This window comes from Rhinopithecus bieti, unplaced genomic scaffold (genome assembly GCF_001698545.2).
Source record: "Rhinopithecus bieti isolate Rb0 unplaced genomic scaffold, ASM169854v2 scaffold_15087, whole genome shotgun sequence".
NCBI lineage: Eukaryota > Metazoa > Chordata > Mammalia > Primates > Cercopithecidae > Rhinopithecus > Rhinopithecus bieti.
In genome coordinates this window covers 1,062,810-1,079,669 of record NW_016808547.1, presented here as the reverse complement: position 1 = coordinate 1,079,669, position 16,860 = coordinate 1,062,810, and the positions used below count along the sequence as shown (strand labels likewise).

The 16,860-nt window shown below is 45.1% G+C and overlaps 1 protein-coding gene and 1 long non-coding RNA gene across 2 annotated transcripts in view; one reads left to right on the top strand and one right to left on the bottom strand.

Annotated features, from left to right (window-relative positions):
• Window positions 1-980: 980 nt before the first annotated feature.
• The window catches only part of TMC3 (transmembrane channel like 3), a 40,936-nt gene continuing 25,056 nt past the window's right edge, over window positions 981-16,860 (bottom strand). Inside the window, exons 13-23 of the mRNA XM_017886815.1 lie at window positions 15,629-15,707; window positions 14,033-14,278; window positions 13,181-13,309; window positions 12,557-12,624; window positions 10,257-10,385; window positions 8,292-8,402; window positions 7,262-7,387; window positions 6,443-6,521; window positions 5,194-5,236; window positions 3,333-3,588; window positions 981-1,886 (exon numbers count right to left, since the gene is read on the bottom strand). Of these exons, the coding sequence (XP_017742304.1) occupies window positions 1,043-1,886; window positions 3,333-3,588; window positions 5,194-5,236; window positions 6,443-6,521; window positions 7,262-7,387; window positions 8,292-8,402; window positions 10,257-10,385; window positions 12,557-12,624; window positions 13,181-13,309; window positions 14,033-14,278; window positions 15,629-15,707 (2,110 nt within the window). The 3' untranslated portion in view covers window positions 981-1,042. The remainder of the gene's footprint in view (window positions 1,887-3,332; window positions 3,589-5,193; window positions 5,237-6,442; window positions 6,522-7,261; window positions 7,388-8,291; window positions 8,403-10,256; window positions 10,386-12,556; window positions 12,625-13,180; window positions 13,310-14,032; window positions 14,279-15,628; window positions 15,708-16,860) is intronic.
• Window positions 3,437-12,324, top strand: LOC108538634 (uncharacterized). Its single transcript, XR_001888141.1, has 3 exons — window positions 3,437-3,530; window positions 10,429-10,575; window positions 11,924-12,324. It is a non-coding gene; the product is annotated as an uncharacterized LOC108538634 (long non-coding RNA).

Below are 16,860 nucleotides of genomic sequence, written 5' to 3'. Positions count from 1 at the left end.
GCGACCATCAGGTGATGGTCAGGTGGCTGTTAGTTGTCGCTCTAAAATAATAATTGGTCACAGCTGGCACCAAGGAAAGACAGTCTCCCAATAGATAGAAAAAACCTGAAACTGGTGGTCAGCAGCTTCCCGATGAAATGTCAGGAGTTGCGTGAGTGGGCTCAAGGATGCGCACTAAGGAAAGCAGTAGATCCCTTCCTACTTTAATGGAGGTAGGACCCCTGGAAAGATGAAGGGGATAGACCTGCAGTGGCCCAAACTCATTTGATCTGAATGTAGCACAGCAAAAGCAATATAGATAAAATACAGGGGCTCTCTTTTTTAAAGATAATGACTAAGTTAGCAAAGAACTTGAAGTCTTCTTATATAAGGAGACTTATAAAAGACAAAATTGAACATTCAATTTTGTAAGGTAAGGGAAGAACCTTGAGTGAGCATGTGCACAACGCCAGTAAAGACACTGCGCATGCTCCCCTCCCAAGCGCTAGCAGGCCACTACTGCGCATGCGGACAGCCCACCCCAAGGGAAGAAAGGGAAGAAGGGGGGAGAAGTAACGCAAGACACCGGAAGCATGACAACGTGTAAAACCCCAAGTCAGAGGTCAAATGGCGCACTCGATCTCTCAAGTCGCCTGCTTGCCCCTCTACTAAATATATTTTACGTTCTTCCATTCCTGCTTTAAAACTTTTCAGTGAACTTTCATGCCTGCTCTAAAAGTTGCCTCAGTCTCTCCTTCTGTCTTGTGCCCCTCTGCCAAATTCTTCTGAGGAGGCAAGTATTGAGGTTGCTGCAGACACGTGATGATTCGCTACTGGTAACATACTTTGGTACCACCTAACTCGGATACATTTGGCTAACAGTAGCTGTAGAATAGGTACCTGTAGCCCTGTCAGCCTCAGGGCCTCAGCTAGCAGCGGCTGGCCATGCCCCTCAGGTCTCTAACACACATGTTCACTTCTTTTTCCAGAAAGGGAGATGCCATGTGCTGGCCCAGCACTCCAATAGGGGCCTGACCTCTAGGAATGGGACACTGGAGGAAGCCTAGACATTTGAACAAATCAAGTCATCCAGATCCATGGTCAGCTCCTGCCCCGACTTGGCCTTCCTCCTGCTGGGCTGGCCCACGGACCTCGGGAACCTGCCCTGGCTGTGGGTGACCTGCAGGTACTGGTCAGCACTGCTGTTCTGCTGGTCACTGCTGGATGCTGCCGACACAGAGTCAGATTCCGTGAGGGATGGCTCAAACCTGGGCTTCCCTCTGGGCTTCAGAGGGGGCTGTGGGTATTGGAAATTGCGGGATCGTGGCTTTTGGGGCACATAGGCTGGCCTCTCAAGGTGACCCTCAAAATCTTCCTTCCACGACTTGTAGTGCATCCTCCCCTGGTGCTTGGGAGCCAGGTTCTGACTTTCAGACCTCTCCCCAATATAAAAATGAGGAGCCCGACGGAGGTCTATCAGACAGCGTGGGGGAAGAGACTGTTTGATCCAATCTCTCCTTGGCGTCTCCTCCTCTTCTTCACTCAGCTGTGGGGAGGGAGGCTGGCGGGGGACCTGAGATGCATATTGTCGCACGTTCCTAGGGTACAGCTCCACAATGTCACCTGAAGCATCTATCTTGAAATGTCTTTCTGGCCAGACATTTAGATGTTTTTTCTTGTAAGAGTCACGTTCATTAATGACATAGTATCTGGGGGTGTGGGGCTTGGGACCCTGTGTCACCAAAGTCGAGGCCTCTGGTCCACGGTGAGGTGGGTTCATTTGCTGAAAGTCTTTTCGGAAAAGAGGTTCTGAGTGTACATCTTCGATGTGCTTTGTAAATGTCATAGGTGTGCGTGATCTGTTCCTGTGAAGGTCGCTGGTGCTTGCACACAGACCATGCAGATACCTGTAAGACAGGGGTGGTTAAGTAGCTGTGGCTTTGGTGGTCTCAGAGCCCCACACCTGAGGACTGTGACCTGTCAGTGGTTCTCTGAGCATTTTCACTGAGGCTGGTTCCAACTGGATAGTGGGTGTTCTGTGGATTGTGAGCACAGAGACATTTGGGGGACTGGGCTAAACAGTTTTGTTTACTGCTGGCATTTTCAGAACCCTAAATCAGTGATGTACACGTGAGTCTCTATGAAGAGTGCAGAGCAAGGGGTACTGTGCTAGTGTATTTCATCACAGAGCCCTCTTTGTGTCAGGAGGCACATAGTGGGACTAGTGTCTCTGAAGCACATGTTAGGAACACAGTTTCTCATCCTTTCTGCTAAGCAGCTGTCTGACTTCTCAAGCACTTCTCTGAGTTTCCACGGGTGGCTGGAGGGAGTTGTACATATTAAACAGTTCTTCCCTGGCCAGGTGTAGTGGTTCACACTTGCAATCCCAGAACTTTGGGAGGCCAAGGCAGGTGGATCACTTAAGGTCAGGAGTTTGAGACCAGCCTGGTCAAGATGGTGAAACCCGGTCTCTATTGAAAATACAAAAAATAGCTGGGTGTGGTGGCAGGTGCCTGTAATCCCAGCTACTTGGGAGGCTGAGGCAGGAGAATTGCTTGAACCTGGGAGGTGGAGGTTGCAGTGAGCCGAGATTGCACCACTGCACTCCAGCCTGGGTGACAAGAGCGAAACTCTCTCTCTCAAAAAAAAGAAGAAGTTCTTCCTGATAAAGGCTTGATCTGTATGGTGGCTGTGGCTTGACCACTAGTGGCCTCCCAAGGAGTGTTTGAACCCTTTCTCCTTGCCAAGACCCCATAGAGACATGCAGACAACTCCTTATATGAGAAGACTTCAAGTTCTTTGCTAACTTAGTCATTATCTTTAAAAAAAGAGAGCCCCTGTATTTTATCTATATTGCTTTCACTGTGCTACATTCAGATCAAATGAGTTTGGGCCACTGCAGGTCTATCCCCTTCATCTTTCCAGGGGTCCTACCTCCATTAAAGTAGGAAGGGATCTACTGCTTTCCTTGACCCCATGTAATACATAAATGGCCTTGCCAATAACTTGACCAGACTAGAGCTAAAATATGGAAGATCTTGCCAATAATACGACCAGTGTGGAACTAAAAAATAAACAGTTATTTTCTTAGCCTAGACAAATGTTTATCCTAGGTTGACTAGAAGGTTTGCTTACAAGTTAAATGGCAGGTAACCTAGGAGGAAGAATTTGTCCTGTTTGATAAACTTTGACACCCCCAGCCCGCCTCCATTTCTTCTCAGTACCAGCTGTCACAGTCTCCTGACCCATGTCTTCTGGGAGAATTAGAATTTAATGGCCTTGGCCTCCTGAAGCTGCTGAGGCCTTCAAATCTCTCTTTCCAGGTTTTCATCGGTGCTGCAGTGGAGCCTCACCTGTTAGTTTCATGCTCTAGCCTGGATTTGGAGACCCCAGGGAGAGGTGAGCTAGGAGCCCTGTCCCCTGGCCTGGGGCTCTGGGGCATGGACTGTGCGACTGTCTCTATCCTGCCACCCTTGCTGCTCCCTGAGTCAAAATGGACCACGTTGCCGTTGTTTTGGGGTGTGCCCGAGTGCGCTGAGGATAGCTGGCTGGTAAGATCACTGTTGTTTGGAAGCTTCTTGGTGTTTTCTTCCTGGGTCTGGATTCGGGCTGCAGGGAGAGAGGGGCATTGTGAGAAGACAGGTATCACTGAGCAGGTGACACCTTCAGGTGAGGTGAGTTGCAAGAGTTTTATGACATCCAAGAGTTGGTCCACAAACAATTGAGTTCACTTACAAATACACCTAACCAGTGGGCAACAAACATTCTGTAATTCAAATGATTTCATCCCTGAAAGTCGGAGCTGGGAGTGTAGGAGGAATCAAGTGAACACAGGGCTTTATAGTGCTCCATCTGATGCTCCCATGAGGCAAAGCAAGTACTTAACAGATTTGGGCCTCCAGTTCCTTATCTATTCAATGGAGATAATAAAGCTTACACAACAATTACGATTCTTTGGAAACAGTTCACATGCATTCTGAAAAAAGATGTGGTCTTGAGCTGGAAAATGAACACTGGACAATGCTATTGTTATCCTGAAACAGTCTATGTGGGTTCTGGCTCTTGAAGGTGACCTGAACTAAATTTAATTATGCTTAATGGCAAATAAGTGATGACAATTAGAGAGGCGTTTTATGGCGTGAGCCACAGCCACTTTCAGTAATCATTAGCAATTGTAGGCTTCTCTCTGAAAAGCTGATGGAGCAAGCAAGCATAATCCTTAGGCCTTAGGGCCCTTGCTCAGGCATTTTTCTGGAGAGGAATAGGTCCCTTCCAATTAGTGAAGTATTGCAACAGCTGTGTGAGCTAGCCCCTAGAGCCCTTCTAGGTCCCTTTCTCATTCATGTACGCTGTGCCATGTTAATGGTGCCCAATAATTCTTCTGGCTCACAGCACTCTGTTAGTGGTCCTGAGAAACAGATTCATCTCCTTCAAGCTGCCCTTGCCCACTTTCTTCCCTTCAGACCACAGCAGACTTCTATGCCACATGCTTCCATTCTCCCTGCTCTGCAGGGACAGGACAGAACCTAAGGAGGCTCAGGAAAGGGACCTGAGAGGGAACATTGCAAGGAAGAGATGGGCCACGGAGAGAAAGTACACAAAAGTGAACCAAAGAGATTCTTTGGGTTTTCATCCACATGAATGTGCTGATTTTCCTCTCATACTTCAATACTTCCTTCTGGTTTTATACATGTTTTGGGATTATTCATGGGCCTGGATATGATATAAAAATTGAAGATTTAGAGCAACATTTATATCCCTAGACTTTATTTTATTGTGCCTAGTTACTTGTGAAAAACCACAGGTTATCAGGAATTTTATTGGTAGTATACCACAAACTACCTTAAATGGCTATATTTTTAAATGCCCACTAACTGAGACAGCAGATCTCTGCATTTAAAAAAGAAATTAGGACAGGCACGGTGGCTCACACCTGTAACCCCAGCACTTTGGGAGGTCAAGGTGGGTGGATCACAAGGTCAGGAGTTTGAGACCAGCCTGACCAACTATGGTGAAAATATAAAAATTAGCCGGGCATGATGGCATGCACCTGTAATGCCAGCTACTCAGGAGGCTGAGGCAAGAGAATCACTTGAACCCGGAAGATGGAGGTTGCAGTGAGCTGAGATCACGCCACTGCACTCCAGCCTGGGTGACAGAGCAAGACTCTGCCTCAAAACAAAACAAACAAACAAAAGAAACAGAAATACTTACCTTCTACCATCTGGGCAACCTTTTTCTTATCCTCTGATCTTGCCTAAAATGCAAATGATATGCATGTTTGTTTTGGCTTTAGCAGGAAGTAGTAACAAATATTATTCCTGGGGGAAGAAAAAAAGATTTACATGCCATAGTTCTTACCTTGGACCATGACTGTACTACTATTGCCCCTGTGGACAGTATGTTCTGGGCTCGGGCCTGTTATTAGAGTGAATAAATGCAGATACCTGAGAGCTGAAGTTTTATGCCTAGCCAATTTTATTTAGGGACAGCTAATTAATAGACCATATTTAAATTCTGCCCATAATAGTTTGCCTGAATCACAAAGAAAAAAATATAGATCAACAACACTGGAGATATATGTTTCCACCAAAACAGCCTTTGTAACTCCAAATGAATTTCAAATTAGAAGCTAATTTGTATTTCTTTGCATGAATTGATGTTTGTGGGAGGTTTTTTTGTTTTTTGTTTTTTGTTTTTTTCCTGATAGAAGTGGAAGGAGTATTTTTGCATGGGTGAGGTCAGGGAGGCATCTGGGGTGCCAAATTTCAGGAGGCACTTATTTTCAGGGCTGTGAAAGGATAGAGTCAGCATTACACTTACAGAGCCTCCTTAAATGTGGTGCTTTGGGAGCCTCACTGGCCTCATCCCAGTCCTGGGATCCCTCCTGGGGGGTCTGGAGGACCCAGGGCACTAAGGGAACACCTGGGGTATGTGGAGGAGGAGAAATTGTGGGAGTTTTGGGAATGTGTGTTTCCCTAGGACTGCTCTGAGAGAGGGGGTTTGAGTCCCGCGGAGAGAAGGTAATGACAGCCACAACGAAAGGATATGAAAGAGGTGAGGCTTTAGGGACAAACAGTGCTGCTGGGCTCAGATGCCCAAGTTGACAAGGATTGGGAAGGGGCCCTTTCTCTCCCTTGCCAATCTACCAGAGCTCGCAGAAGTGCCCGGCACACTGAGGGCTTGGTATGGTCACAGGAGGGCACTGAAAGGCTTGAGGCAGCAAGGTCCCTTGAGGAGGAAGAAAAACAGGAGCAGGCTTCTTCCTAGCAAAGGTGAGCCATCCCTGGGTATTCTTAGAAATAACTCTTGGACATCTGGGGATTGGTGGCCTTGCACCATAGTGGGTGGCCAAGAGTCACAGAACCTTGAAGATGTGACCTCACTTGTATTCCCACGCTGGTGGGATATCAGTCATGTGGTTGACACACACTCATAATAGCAAAGTTCATTAAATACTTGCGTTTTGGATCTGCATTTTGAGCTGGTGGTTGCTGAGCTTTAGCGACCGTGCGATGCTCTGGAGATAATAGATGAGCATGCTGGGACAGAACAACACAGGACAGTGAGTGAACTGCAACTCGCTTTTCTGCTTTTCAGACCACATTGCCTGCAGATAGTTGGCAGGAATGAGAGGCTCCCAGGCCAGATGTGGGCTACCCACTGACCCACCACTAAGGACAAAATGTATCAGCAAATTCTCAAGTCAGTGAGCGGTTGGGAAGGGGCTGCTTTTGTTTTCTTTTCCTGGCTTTCCACAGCACCCTCATTGACCTGGAATTCTGCACTAGTGATAGCAATAGGGAAGACCTGAAAATGGGGGAGAAGTTTTGCAGTCTATCAAGCTAAGAGTACAGGATCCACTCACTTTCATTTTTTTCCTTTAAACCAAAACAAGCCAAAGCTACTCAGCTGAGTTGTGAAATTCCTTTTCAGGATTATTTAAATTTCTGGAAAATGAGATGATGATAATAATGGCATTCATCCCCATTCTAATGATCACAGTAATTGACCAAATGGTGTTGATGGATCAATAATCACCTCGACAGCAATGGAGTGCTCCCTCACGGCCCCTCGCTGAGACCCAGTGGCTGTGTCTCCATGGCACAGTGCCTCATGTGACTCTGGTGTGTGACTCAGAGTCCCTGTTGAGATCATCAGGCTCTAAGCCTAAGTGATTTTTGAATGAACTAATAAATTTTATATAATTATTGGAAAGCAGCGTTTTCTTGTTGGCCAAACACACAGAAGTCCCTCCAAAGCTGGCAGGTGTGGTACTCACAAAAGCAGGAGTACCCCGGGCAGGATGACCACGGGGCTACTGATGTGCCCAACCACGGAGCCAAACCACACGGGAAAGTCTTTCTCAATCGTTTCTGACACAATGTCATAAATTTTCTCTTGTCCACTGTGAGAAAGAAAAACATAACTCCAGATTTTATTGCTCTTGGCAGAAAGATGCTGCAAGACATCAGAAAATGGCTGGATGCCTGGAAGCCAATTCATAACATTCCTCAAATGATTTCATATCTAATTAATATGGAGGATGGAAGATGGGGTCATTAATCACATTGCATGTATGTGTGTGTTCTAATCATGTACACTAAGGTAGACTAAATATTACATACATGTGTCAAAGCTGACTTGAATGCTAGATGAAGATGCTAGAGGGTTTTGCTTGAATACAGCTGGATAATATAGAAAAAAAAAGTGCTGTGCACTGTGTTTTAATAAAACCTGTAATCCCAGCACTTTGGGAGGCCGAGACGGGCGGATCACGAGGTCAGGATTTTGAGACCATCCTGGCTAACACAGTGAAACCCCGTCTCTACTAAAAAATACAAAAGCTAGCCGGGCGAGGTGGCTGGCGCCTATAGTCCCAGCTACTCGGGAGGCTGAGGCAGGAGAATGGCGTAAACCCGGGAGGCGGAGCTTGCAGTGAGCTGAGATCCGGCCACTGCACTCCAGCCCGGGCGACAGAGCAAGACTCCGTCTCAAAAAAATAAAAAATAAAAAATAAAATAAAACCATTTTGTGTTTTGACCAGGTAGAATGTCCTCTAGCACAGAGCCATGCTGTTTTTCTTTTTCACTTTAAAAGGATTGTATTTTTTAACATGAGCACAGAGATGATTAAACTAAAGATAGCCTGCTATTTAAGGAAAGAGAACTGGTCTTGAATTTAAAACGTGAGTTTGCAATCTTTCTATCCTGTTTACCTGCTCTGTCAGCCGGGAGGACAATTCAGTTCAATATGATTTAATTCCCCTATAGCTGTCAGTCGTTTTGGGCAGAGCTGGGAACGAAACTTACCTGAATGGCCCACAGTTTAGAGATGGCTTGTATCGGACAATAGCAAAAATAGTTGGCAGCATGCACAGAAACAGCATGAACAGGAGCATTGACAAGTAGAAGTTGTTGGATCTGCAGATAAATCAAATGCCATGCATTAAGTTCACTCCATAGCCAGTTGCCAGGGTTGCATATGCCCAAAGAGCTGCCACAAAAACAGTTGCCCTGACTCTTTGCAAACTAAAAATCCTCCTCTCAGGGTTACCTATGAATGGATCTGTCATAGGGTCACATGCAGCTTAGAAACCTAGAAATCAGTATTCAAAGGAACTTCAGACATCTCCCACCCAACCTGTTGATCTAATAAACATTTGCTGAGCACCTGTTCACCTCAAACCATGAGAGTGGTGAACTCACCCTGGCACCCAGGAGTTCCACACAGTAAACTCAATTTATGGAAAAATCTTAGAAGCATTGCCCATCCATCTGGGTCCTTACCTAATGGTTCCCTCTGCTATTCCCAGGCTTGAACTTGTCTCTTATGTCTCGGGATGGTTTGGCTCTTTTGTTTATGATTCCTGACTCTCTCACTTGGGTGTGATTTGCACTCAACTTCTCTGCACGTGGCTGCCCAGGGTATGTGTTCTGTCTGATTAAGTCCTGGTCCCTGAGCCCTAAGCTAGTGTCAGGGAGTTTGGATGCCCAGGGCTCCCCTGAGGGCAGCTTAGACCTGTTTGGTGTGCCAGGCCCTGTACACAGTTCAGAAAAGAGAATGAGGGGTCAATTTAGTTACTTTCAGCTAGTACTCTCTGTTGGTCTGTTTCTCTGTCTCTCTCTCATGAAAAAGACTTGACTAGAAGAGAATAGAAAATTTCAGAGAGCACAGAATGTAGTAAGAAAGTGGTAAGTTGTGAAACTTCGTTCTCTTTCTCTATCCACAGACACACATACATACATACATATAATAAATATATATGCATATATACAACATATATAAATATATCAAAACATATATCTCTGAATGTATTAACATATGTGTGCTGTCACCAGATAAAATGTAAATGCATTGTCAAGTAGGTCATGAGCAAAAAGTTTGAAAGCCACTGATACAGGCACACATAACCATTATGTCAGAGTAAAATAACTGAATCAAAGTATTTAGAATATGTTATGAATTCACCAAAATGACTAAAATTAAAACAGATAAAAGAATAAGTGTTGGCAAGATTATAGAACAATTGGAACTCTCATATAATGCTGCTAGATATGTAAACTGGGGTGATCATTTTAGAAAACCTTTGGTGCTATTTGCTAAAGGTGAACATATGCATGCCCTGTGGCCCAGCAATTGCATTGCTAGGTATATATGCAACAAAGACACTTAGGATGTCCAAGACAGCATTACTCATTATGGCTAACAGCTGGAAGCAACCTACATGCCCATCAACAGGAGCCAAGGATAAAGAAATTGGGGTGTATTTCCTCAGTGAGGTGAATCTCACAAACACAATGTTGAGTGGAAGCAGTTGGGCACAAAGGAGCACATACCGTGTGTGTGTGATCACGTTTGCATCAAGTAAAAGCTAGGCAAGCCTAATTATGCCATTAGAAGTTGGCAGTGATTAGAATCGCATGCAAGTGGGCATGCTCTGAGTACCATTTATGTTTTGTTTTTTGATCTGAGTGCCTTGTGTTCAGTTTTTGAAAACTCATCAGGCTGAACATTTATGATTTGTATACTTTTTTCTAAAGGATTATTAAACTTTGGCAAAAAGTTTTAAAAGTGTCATGAGTTCAAGAGGAGTGAGGATTCATTCAAAGAGTAAGGCATTGGAAATGGCTCTTGGAGGAGATAAAATTGGAGGACAGGCAGGATTTTGACAGGAAGAGAGTTGGGGGGACTCCTTGCTAGAGGACCCCTGGGTAAGGCAGGCATGGATTATATATATATAGATATCTGCATGATCAGATCTTATTCTTACTCACCTTGAGGCTCGAAATACTTGCTGGTGGGGCACATTGCAGGTCAGCACAGCCCAGCTCCTCAGGTACATGAGCCCAATGAGTTTGAGAACGTTGAATGCTGGGAGACATGGGGAGAAGAAGGCCCCCATCCTGGAACCATGAGGAAGGTCAGTTTGCATCTGTTCTCTTCCAGCCTATCTCCCAGGACTATGGAAGCCCCATGTAGGAACATGGTTCTAAGACGTTGGGGCTTACACCCTATGCTTGAAGAACTGGAAAAGCCCCTGAAGTCCCGAGACCACAACCCTCCACCTTCTAAAGATAAGACAAGTCACTGAAGGTGGGTGTTGATCCTATTTAAAAATATTCTCTTTGCAAAGGACAACTGTTTGTCTCTCTTTTCACAGTTGAGCAAAGGAAAATCCTCCTCTGGGAAGGAGGCAAATAATGGATAACTACTGTTTAGGGCCAGCTCCTGGTTTTGTTTATCTATGAGGAGGACTACGTTAATAAATTACTGACTTTCAGGTTTAATCAACATATGTTGAGCACCTAGTTTTGCTGGATATGGCATTAAGCATCCTCACACATTTCAGTTTGTTTACTCTTCTGCAATAGTGAGAGGAGAGGTAAATATCCAGTTGATAGACAACAAGGGTAGATATGGTGAAACCAAAGACATGTTGCTAAGCCAGACCTTGTATCATCCAAACCTGGGAGACTTGGGAAGTGAAATAACTGAGCCCACAGGCAAGAACCAGATGATCCCAGGAAAGCTGGGACTTATGGTCACCCTGAAAAAAAAGTCAACTAGGCGACAAAACCCATGTCTTCAGACTTCAGTCTAAATCAGTTTATATTGGATATGCATTCCATCTAATACTTGTGGAATTTGAGTTTAGTGGTGTGAAAATAAGCGTAGACATAAGAATATGTTTCATAAGTAAATGTTTCTAACAAGAAATGTTCAGTTGTCACTATGTTGGATGTTAGGCAAGACACTTAGCTTCTCTGCATTTCAGTTTTCTCATCTTTAAAAAGGGGAAGGTAATGGCAGTTACCTCATGGGTTTACTATAAGGATTAAATTAGTTACTATAGGTAGAAAAGTACTTGATATCTAGCACTATTAAATAAATGTCACATATTATTTATTTTTATTTATTTATTTATTTGAGACGGAGTTTTGCTCTGTCACCCAGCTGGAGTGCAGTGGCATGATCTCGGCTCACTGCAAGCTCCACCTCCCGGGTTCATGTCATTCTCCTGCCTCAGCCTCCCGAGTAGCTGGGACTATAGGTACCCACCACCACGCCTGGCTAATTTTTTGTATTTTTTAGTAGAGACGGGGTTTCACCATGTTAGCCAGGCTGGTCTCGATTTCCTGACCTTGTGATCCACCCACCTCGGCCTCCCAAAGCACTGGGATTACAGGTGTGAGCCATTGCACCTGGCCAATGTCACATATTATTTTTAATACTGTATTTGTAAAGATATTTTGCAAAATACAGTGGACTATAAGAACACAGAATTTGACAGGAGGCATATTACTTTATACCTCTCAATTGCCATGTATTTTACTGAATTATTATGAAGAGAGATAGTGTTTTCTGGATGTATGGAACGTCCCAGGTTCTTCTTTTTTGTTTGCTTGTGTTTTAACAAATAGCACTATTTCTGATCCAACAGGTAAAACCAGAGATGGTGGGATCATTTAAGGAGCTCTCCACTGCGGCCCACAGACACACGCATATGTGTGGGTGGGATCACAGGACCCCTCCAGCTCCTCAGCTTCTTCAAGGACAGGATTGCCACGGCCTGGGAGGTGCCATGGGTGAACAGACTTCCCTACTTCCTGCCTCCCCAAGGGTGGGCCTGCAGTCTGGGGGATGGCTGTGCTCCTGGGCCCAGTGTCTAAGTGAAAATTAGAAGGAAAATGGAGGGAGGGTGGTGAGTGAGGACAGACTGGCCAAGGTCTCCCTCAGCCACTCCTGAAGTCCTCACTAAGGAGAAGCAGCCTCTCCTCCCAGCCTTACCCTAGTCCTCCCTAAGAGTATATTCTGCTAGTTTCTGTGCAGATTTTTTTTGGCTGTGACCAATAGTAGCTTAAACATGGATTATTTTCTTTTTAGTTTCTTCCTGCAAATTTCTTAGGAAACTATCAATAAAATTAATATACATGTGAAATAGTTCTCTTGGAAACATCCTTTCTTAATGCTCATGACTGTGTTTATTATGGCCGTGTCCCATCCAGACTAAGTAAATTAAAATCTTAGCCCAGATGAGATGTAAGCAAAGGCAAGAAGAAACTTTGATACCTACCAAATCATTCCTTGGTTGTAGACTAAATGTAGCACATTCTCAGCTATTTTGAATTCTCCATATTCAGGCTACAAGAGAAAATAAACTTGTGCATTAAACAAGTTCCAAAGTTCTTTGCATGAACCCATTTATTACAGACACTTATATAGATTTCTTTGCTTTTATGAGCACTTAGAGATCAGTGCTTGTGGGGCCCTCCCAGCAAACGGTAAATGTTAAGAAGGGGTGGGGCTGGGCATTGTAGCTTGTGCTATAACCCCAGCACTTCGGGAGGCTGAGGCAGGAGTTCAAGTCAGGAGTTCAAGGCCAACCTGGGCAACATAGTGAGACCTCGTCTCTACAAAAAAATTTTAAAACTAGCTGGGCATGGTGGCACATGCCTGTAGTCCCAGCTACTTGGGAGGCTGAGGCAGGAGGATCGCTTGAGCGAGACCCTGTCTCAAAAAACAAACAAAAAAAAACAAGGAAGTAGAAGCTCAGCTTTCTGCACCTGTCTCCTCTTCCCACTTGTATTCTCTTTCCATGTGTGCTCCTCAGCTATGCTGGACTGTTTCCCAGCCTCAGCATGAGAAAGGATGGATTTGGCCATATAAACTTTCCCAACAGACACAGCATTTTACTTACAAACTTGTTTTCCAGATCCCAACACCAGTAGTCACTTAAGTACCGCACGAAAAGTCCTCGGAAGAAGTCTATGAGCAGAATGCTCGCCACGGTGAAGAGCATGTCAATGATGGAGAGCTTCAGCATCTCCTGAAACACAGGGTGTCCCTGGATGCCACCATGCCCCACCCTTCCCATGGTCACTCTTCCTTCGGGGTGCTCCTAATCTCTGTTCATTGCTGTGGGCCCCAGCCAGTGGGCCCCTCCAATGGCATCCTCATTTCCCATATTTGTAAGTTGCAGTGGGCAGAGGACTGGGCTTCTGGTACATAAACGGTGCTCAATAAACATTGGGTAATTTGAATGTGAATTTTGATATCTGAGGCCAGCATCACATGAAACTAGGAAGGAATATAAGGTCTGTGGTTCTGAGCTGCTGGAGACTCGAGGCCGGTGACTCATTTCCATGGGCTAATACCTTGGGGTTGAGGTTTTCTGTACAATATGGTAAAGGGTACAGATTTTGGAGCAAATTCCTGGGCTCAGGACTTCATTGTGCTCTTTACTATCTGTGTCCTTGGGCAAGTACTTGACCACCTGTGCCTCAGTTTCCTCATCTGTGCCTATAAGGTTAACAATAATAGGACTCTTATGAGGACCAAGCATTTAGAACAGGACCCAGCACATGGTCAATATTGTCTGAGTCTTTGCACTGATTATTTTTCTTTTCTAATTTTGAGACTTGGAAAATCATAAACCTCACTGAATTTTTCTTTCTTTTTCTATAAGATGGGGCAGGGACAGCTCAGAGAGTTGCAGGGGTTAATTGATGAGATGGATATGACAGCACTGTGTAAGGGTAAAGAGAACCACCTGACCGACGTATGTCTCCCAGCACTGGTCTTGTGGACTCTGAGGGTAGAGGCTAGTCCTGTTCGCCTTTATGAGAGGCATGGTGTAAGCTGAAATGCTGGTCTCTTCCAAGGCCCATGTGCTGTTTCTCCTGAGCCCCATTCCAGGCCGAGATGTGGACCATTTCTCTTCTTCAGGGGCTGTCCTGGTTGCAAAGGAGGTGGTAGAATCTATCCAATGACTTGTGTTATTTTTGGTAGCCATTTCCTAGGGAGAGATAGAGGGAGGGAAGGAGGTGAGAAAGAAAAATGGTGGTCCACATATTTGTAAATGAGAATCCATCATGGACCCCAAGGGTGTCATTGCATTGCTTGGGAGTAATCATTCCTCCTCTTTCTCTTTCTAGACCACCACTTGACTAGAGTTGGCCCCAATAAGGGAACACAGTGGTGTAATGGATAGTGTTTCTTCATCCCTAGTAAGGGTCAGAAACTGTTTTAGGTAACACGTGTTAACTCTACTTATCCTCAGAAGAGCTTTAGATAAGGATTATTACCCCATGTTCAGATGAGATTGAAACTCAGTGAGTTGAAGCCTAATGCTCAAGGTCACGCTGCTAGTAAGTGTCAGGTAAAGACTCAGGTCTGTGTAACCTCAAAGCCCCAATGCAGAAAAATGAGTCTCTGTGGCTTCATCTGCCTATAAGCCTTGAAATTTGATGTTAGTGTGATATGCCTTGGGCAAACAACCCTAAAAGAGCACCCCCTCTCTTCCTCTCTTTCCTCCACCATTCAGGATATCCTAATAGGTGGGACAGGTTGAAAGTGGACACCAGGCTGGTTGTGATGCCTCATACCTATAATCCTAGCACTTTGGGAGACCAAGGCAGTGGAATTGCTTGAGTCCAGGAGTCTGAGACCAGCCTGAGCAACATGGTGAAACCCCATCTCTATAAAAAAATTAAAAAAAAAAATAGCCAGATATGGTGGCATGCAGCTCTAGTCCCAGGTACTCTGGAGGCTGAGATGGGAGTATCACTTGAGCCCAGGGAGGTTGAGGCTGCAGTGAGCAGTGCTTGTGCCACTGTACTCCAGCCTAGGCAACAAAGCGAGACCCTGTCTCAAGAAAGAAAAAAAAAAAAAAAAAAAAGTGGACATCAAATCTACCCTAGGCTGGGAGCAGATACTCCTGCTGGGCTGGGATAGTAAGTCCATTCTGAATGTTCCCCATGAAATGATTATTCTGTCCTGACTTTCTAAGTGAGTCCCATGGCCTGCTGCTCTTCCTGTGATCGTTTGCAATAGCTGTTGATAGCCTTTTCCCGATGGGATTCAAAGAAATGGGGTAGTATGATATAAAGGGTCAAAAATTCTGGAGTTCTCATCCCAACACCATCACTTACCAGCCATGCACTGTAGCCTGAATTTCTTTATCTGGGAAGCAAGGATAATTTTTCTCTCCTTACCTTGAGAAGACTCCAGCAAAGTCAAGTTTTGCACATGATTATGGAGTACAAGTACAATCAGTGATCCTGTCCACGATGATGACTCTGGTGTTGGGAGGAGGTAGCAGGGAGGGCAGAGGTGGGGCAGACAACTATCTGGAATGGACACTCACCTCAGTGCTCATGCTGTTAACCTTGTCCAGGAGAGCAATGATCAGGCTGTAGAGATTTCCCAGATACAGCACAAGGACCCTGAAAGCCACAAGCCCACCTTGAGAGACAAGACCATGACACACAAGTCCACGGTTCTAGAGCCCCCACATGGTTCTAGAGACTGTCATAGATGTATTAAGGCAGTGGCTGCAACACTTGGTTTCCTTTAGAGTCACCTCAAGGGCATTTTTAAAAAGGCAGAATTCCAGAATCCACCCTTAGTAGGTCTGGAAGGGGTCTGAAAATCATTTTACAGCCTTTCCAGGTGATTCTGCTATAGCCTATCCTTGGATCTGTACTTTACAAACACTAATGTAGCAGAAAGTGTGAGTTTAGGAAGTGGGGCCCTAACGTGTAGTTTATGAGTCATGCTTTCTGGTTTATGAATTGATTTCCCATGCATTATCTCACTTGATCCTCACAACAGCTCTGTAATAATCCCCACTTAAGGGACAAGTGTATTGAAGCACAGAGGGAGCTAAGTCACCAGCTCAAGTTCACACAATTAAAAAGCAGCAGAATGCAATTTCAGGACCTCAGTGCTCTGCTTCTGAAATGCAGGCTGGGCCCCTCAGAAGCACTGAAGAGCTGTGGGTACACTACACCCTGTCAGCCACTGGGAGTGAATGGAATCTGCCAGCAACAGTCTGGATCAGCCAATGATCAAAGACTTGATGTCAGCTTCCCCAGTGCTGGAAGGTTTTGAAAACACATCATGGAATTTCCAGGATGCAGCCTTGGGTCTTACTGGAAACCTGTCTGGGAAAATGAAGTGAGAAAGGAAATGACAGGTTTATACACACTTCAGTGAGACAACACTTAGCTCTTAGAGAAAAATGAAACCAATTGATGGGAGAATCATGAAACCAATTGAGAAAGTTGATGGGAAAGCATCTTTTTCTTGAGGAAAAGACTCCAAGTTGAAACCATCTCCCCAGGCCTTCCACATCTCCTTAAGTATAGGGTTGACCACCCGTGTGCAGGCAGTGGGAGAGAAACAGGAAAGTGGTGTCTCCAGGGGGTAGCATTGTAACTCACATCGGCTCTCCCTCTGAATTGAGAAGGGATTCCCGTGGGCACAATGCACTTACAGTACTGAGTACAAGGCAAGTCCCTCAGTGTGTATTCAGTAAGTGCTGGCCAAAGGAAGGATTGAATGCCTTTCCTCTCCTGCTGTCTCGGCATTACCATC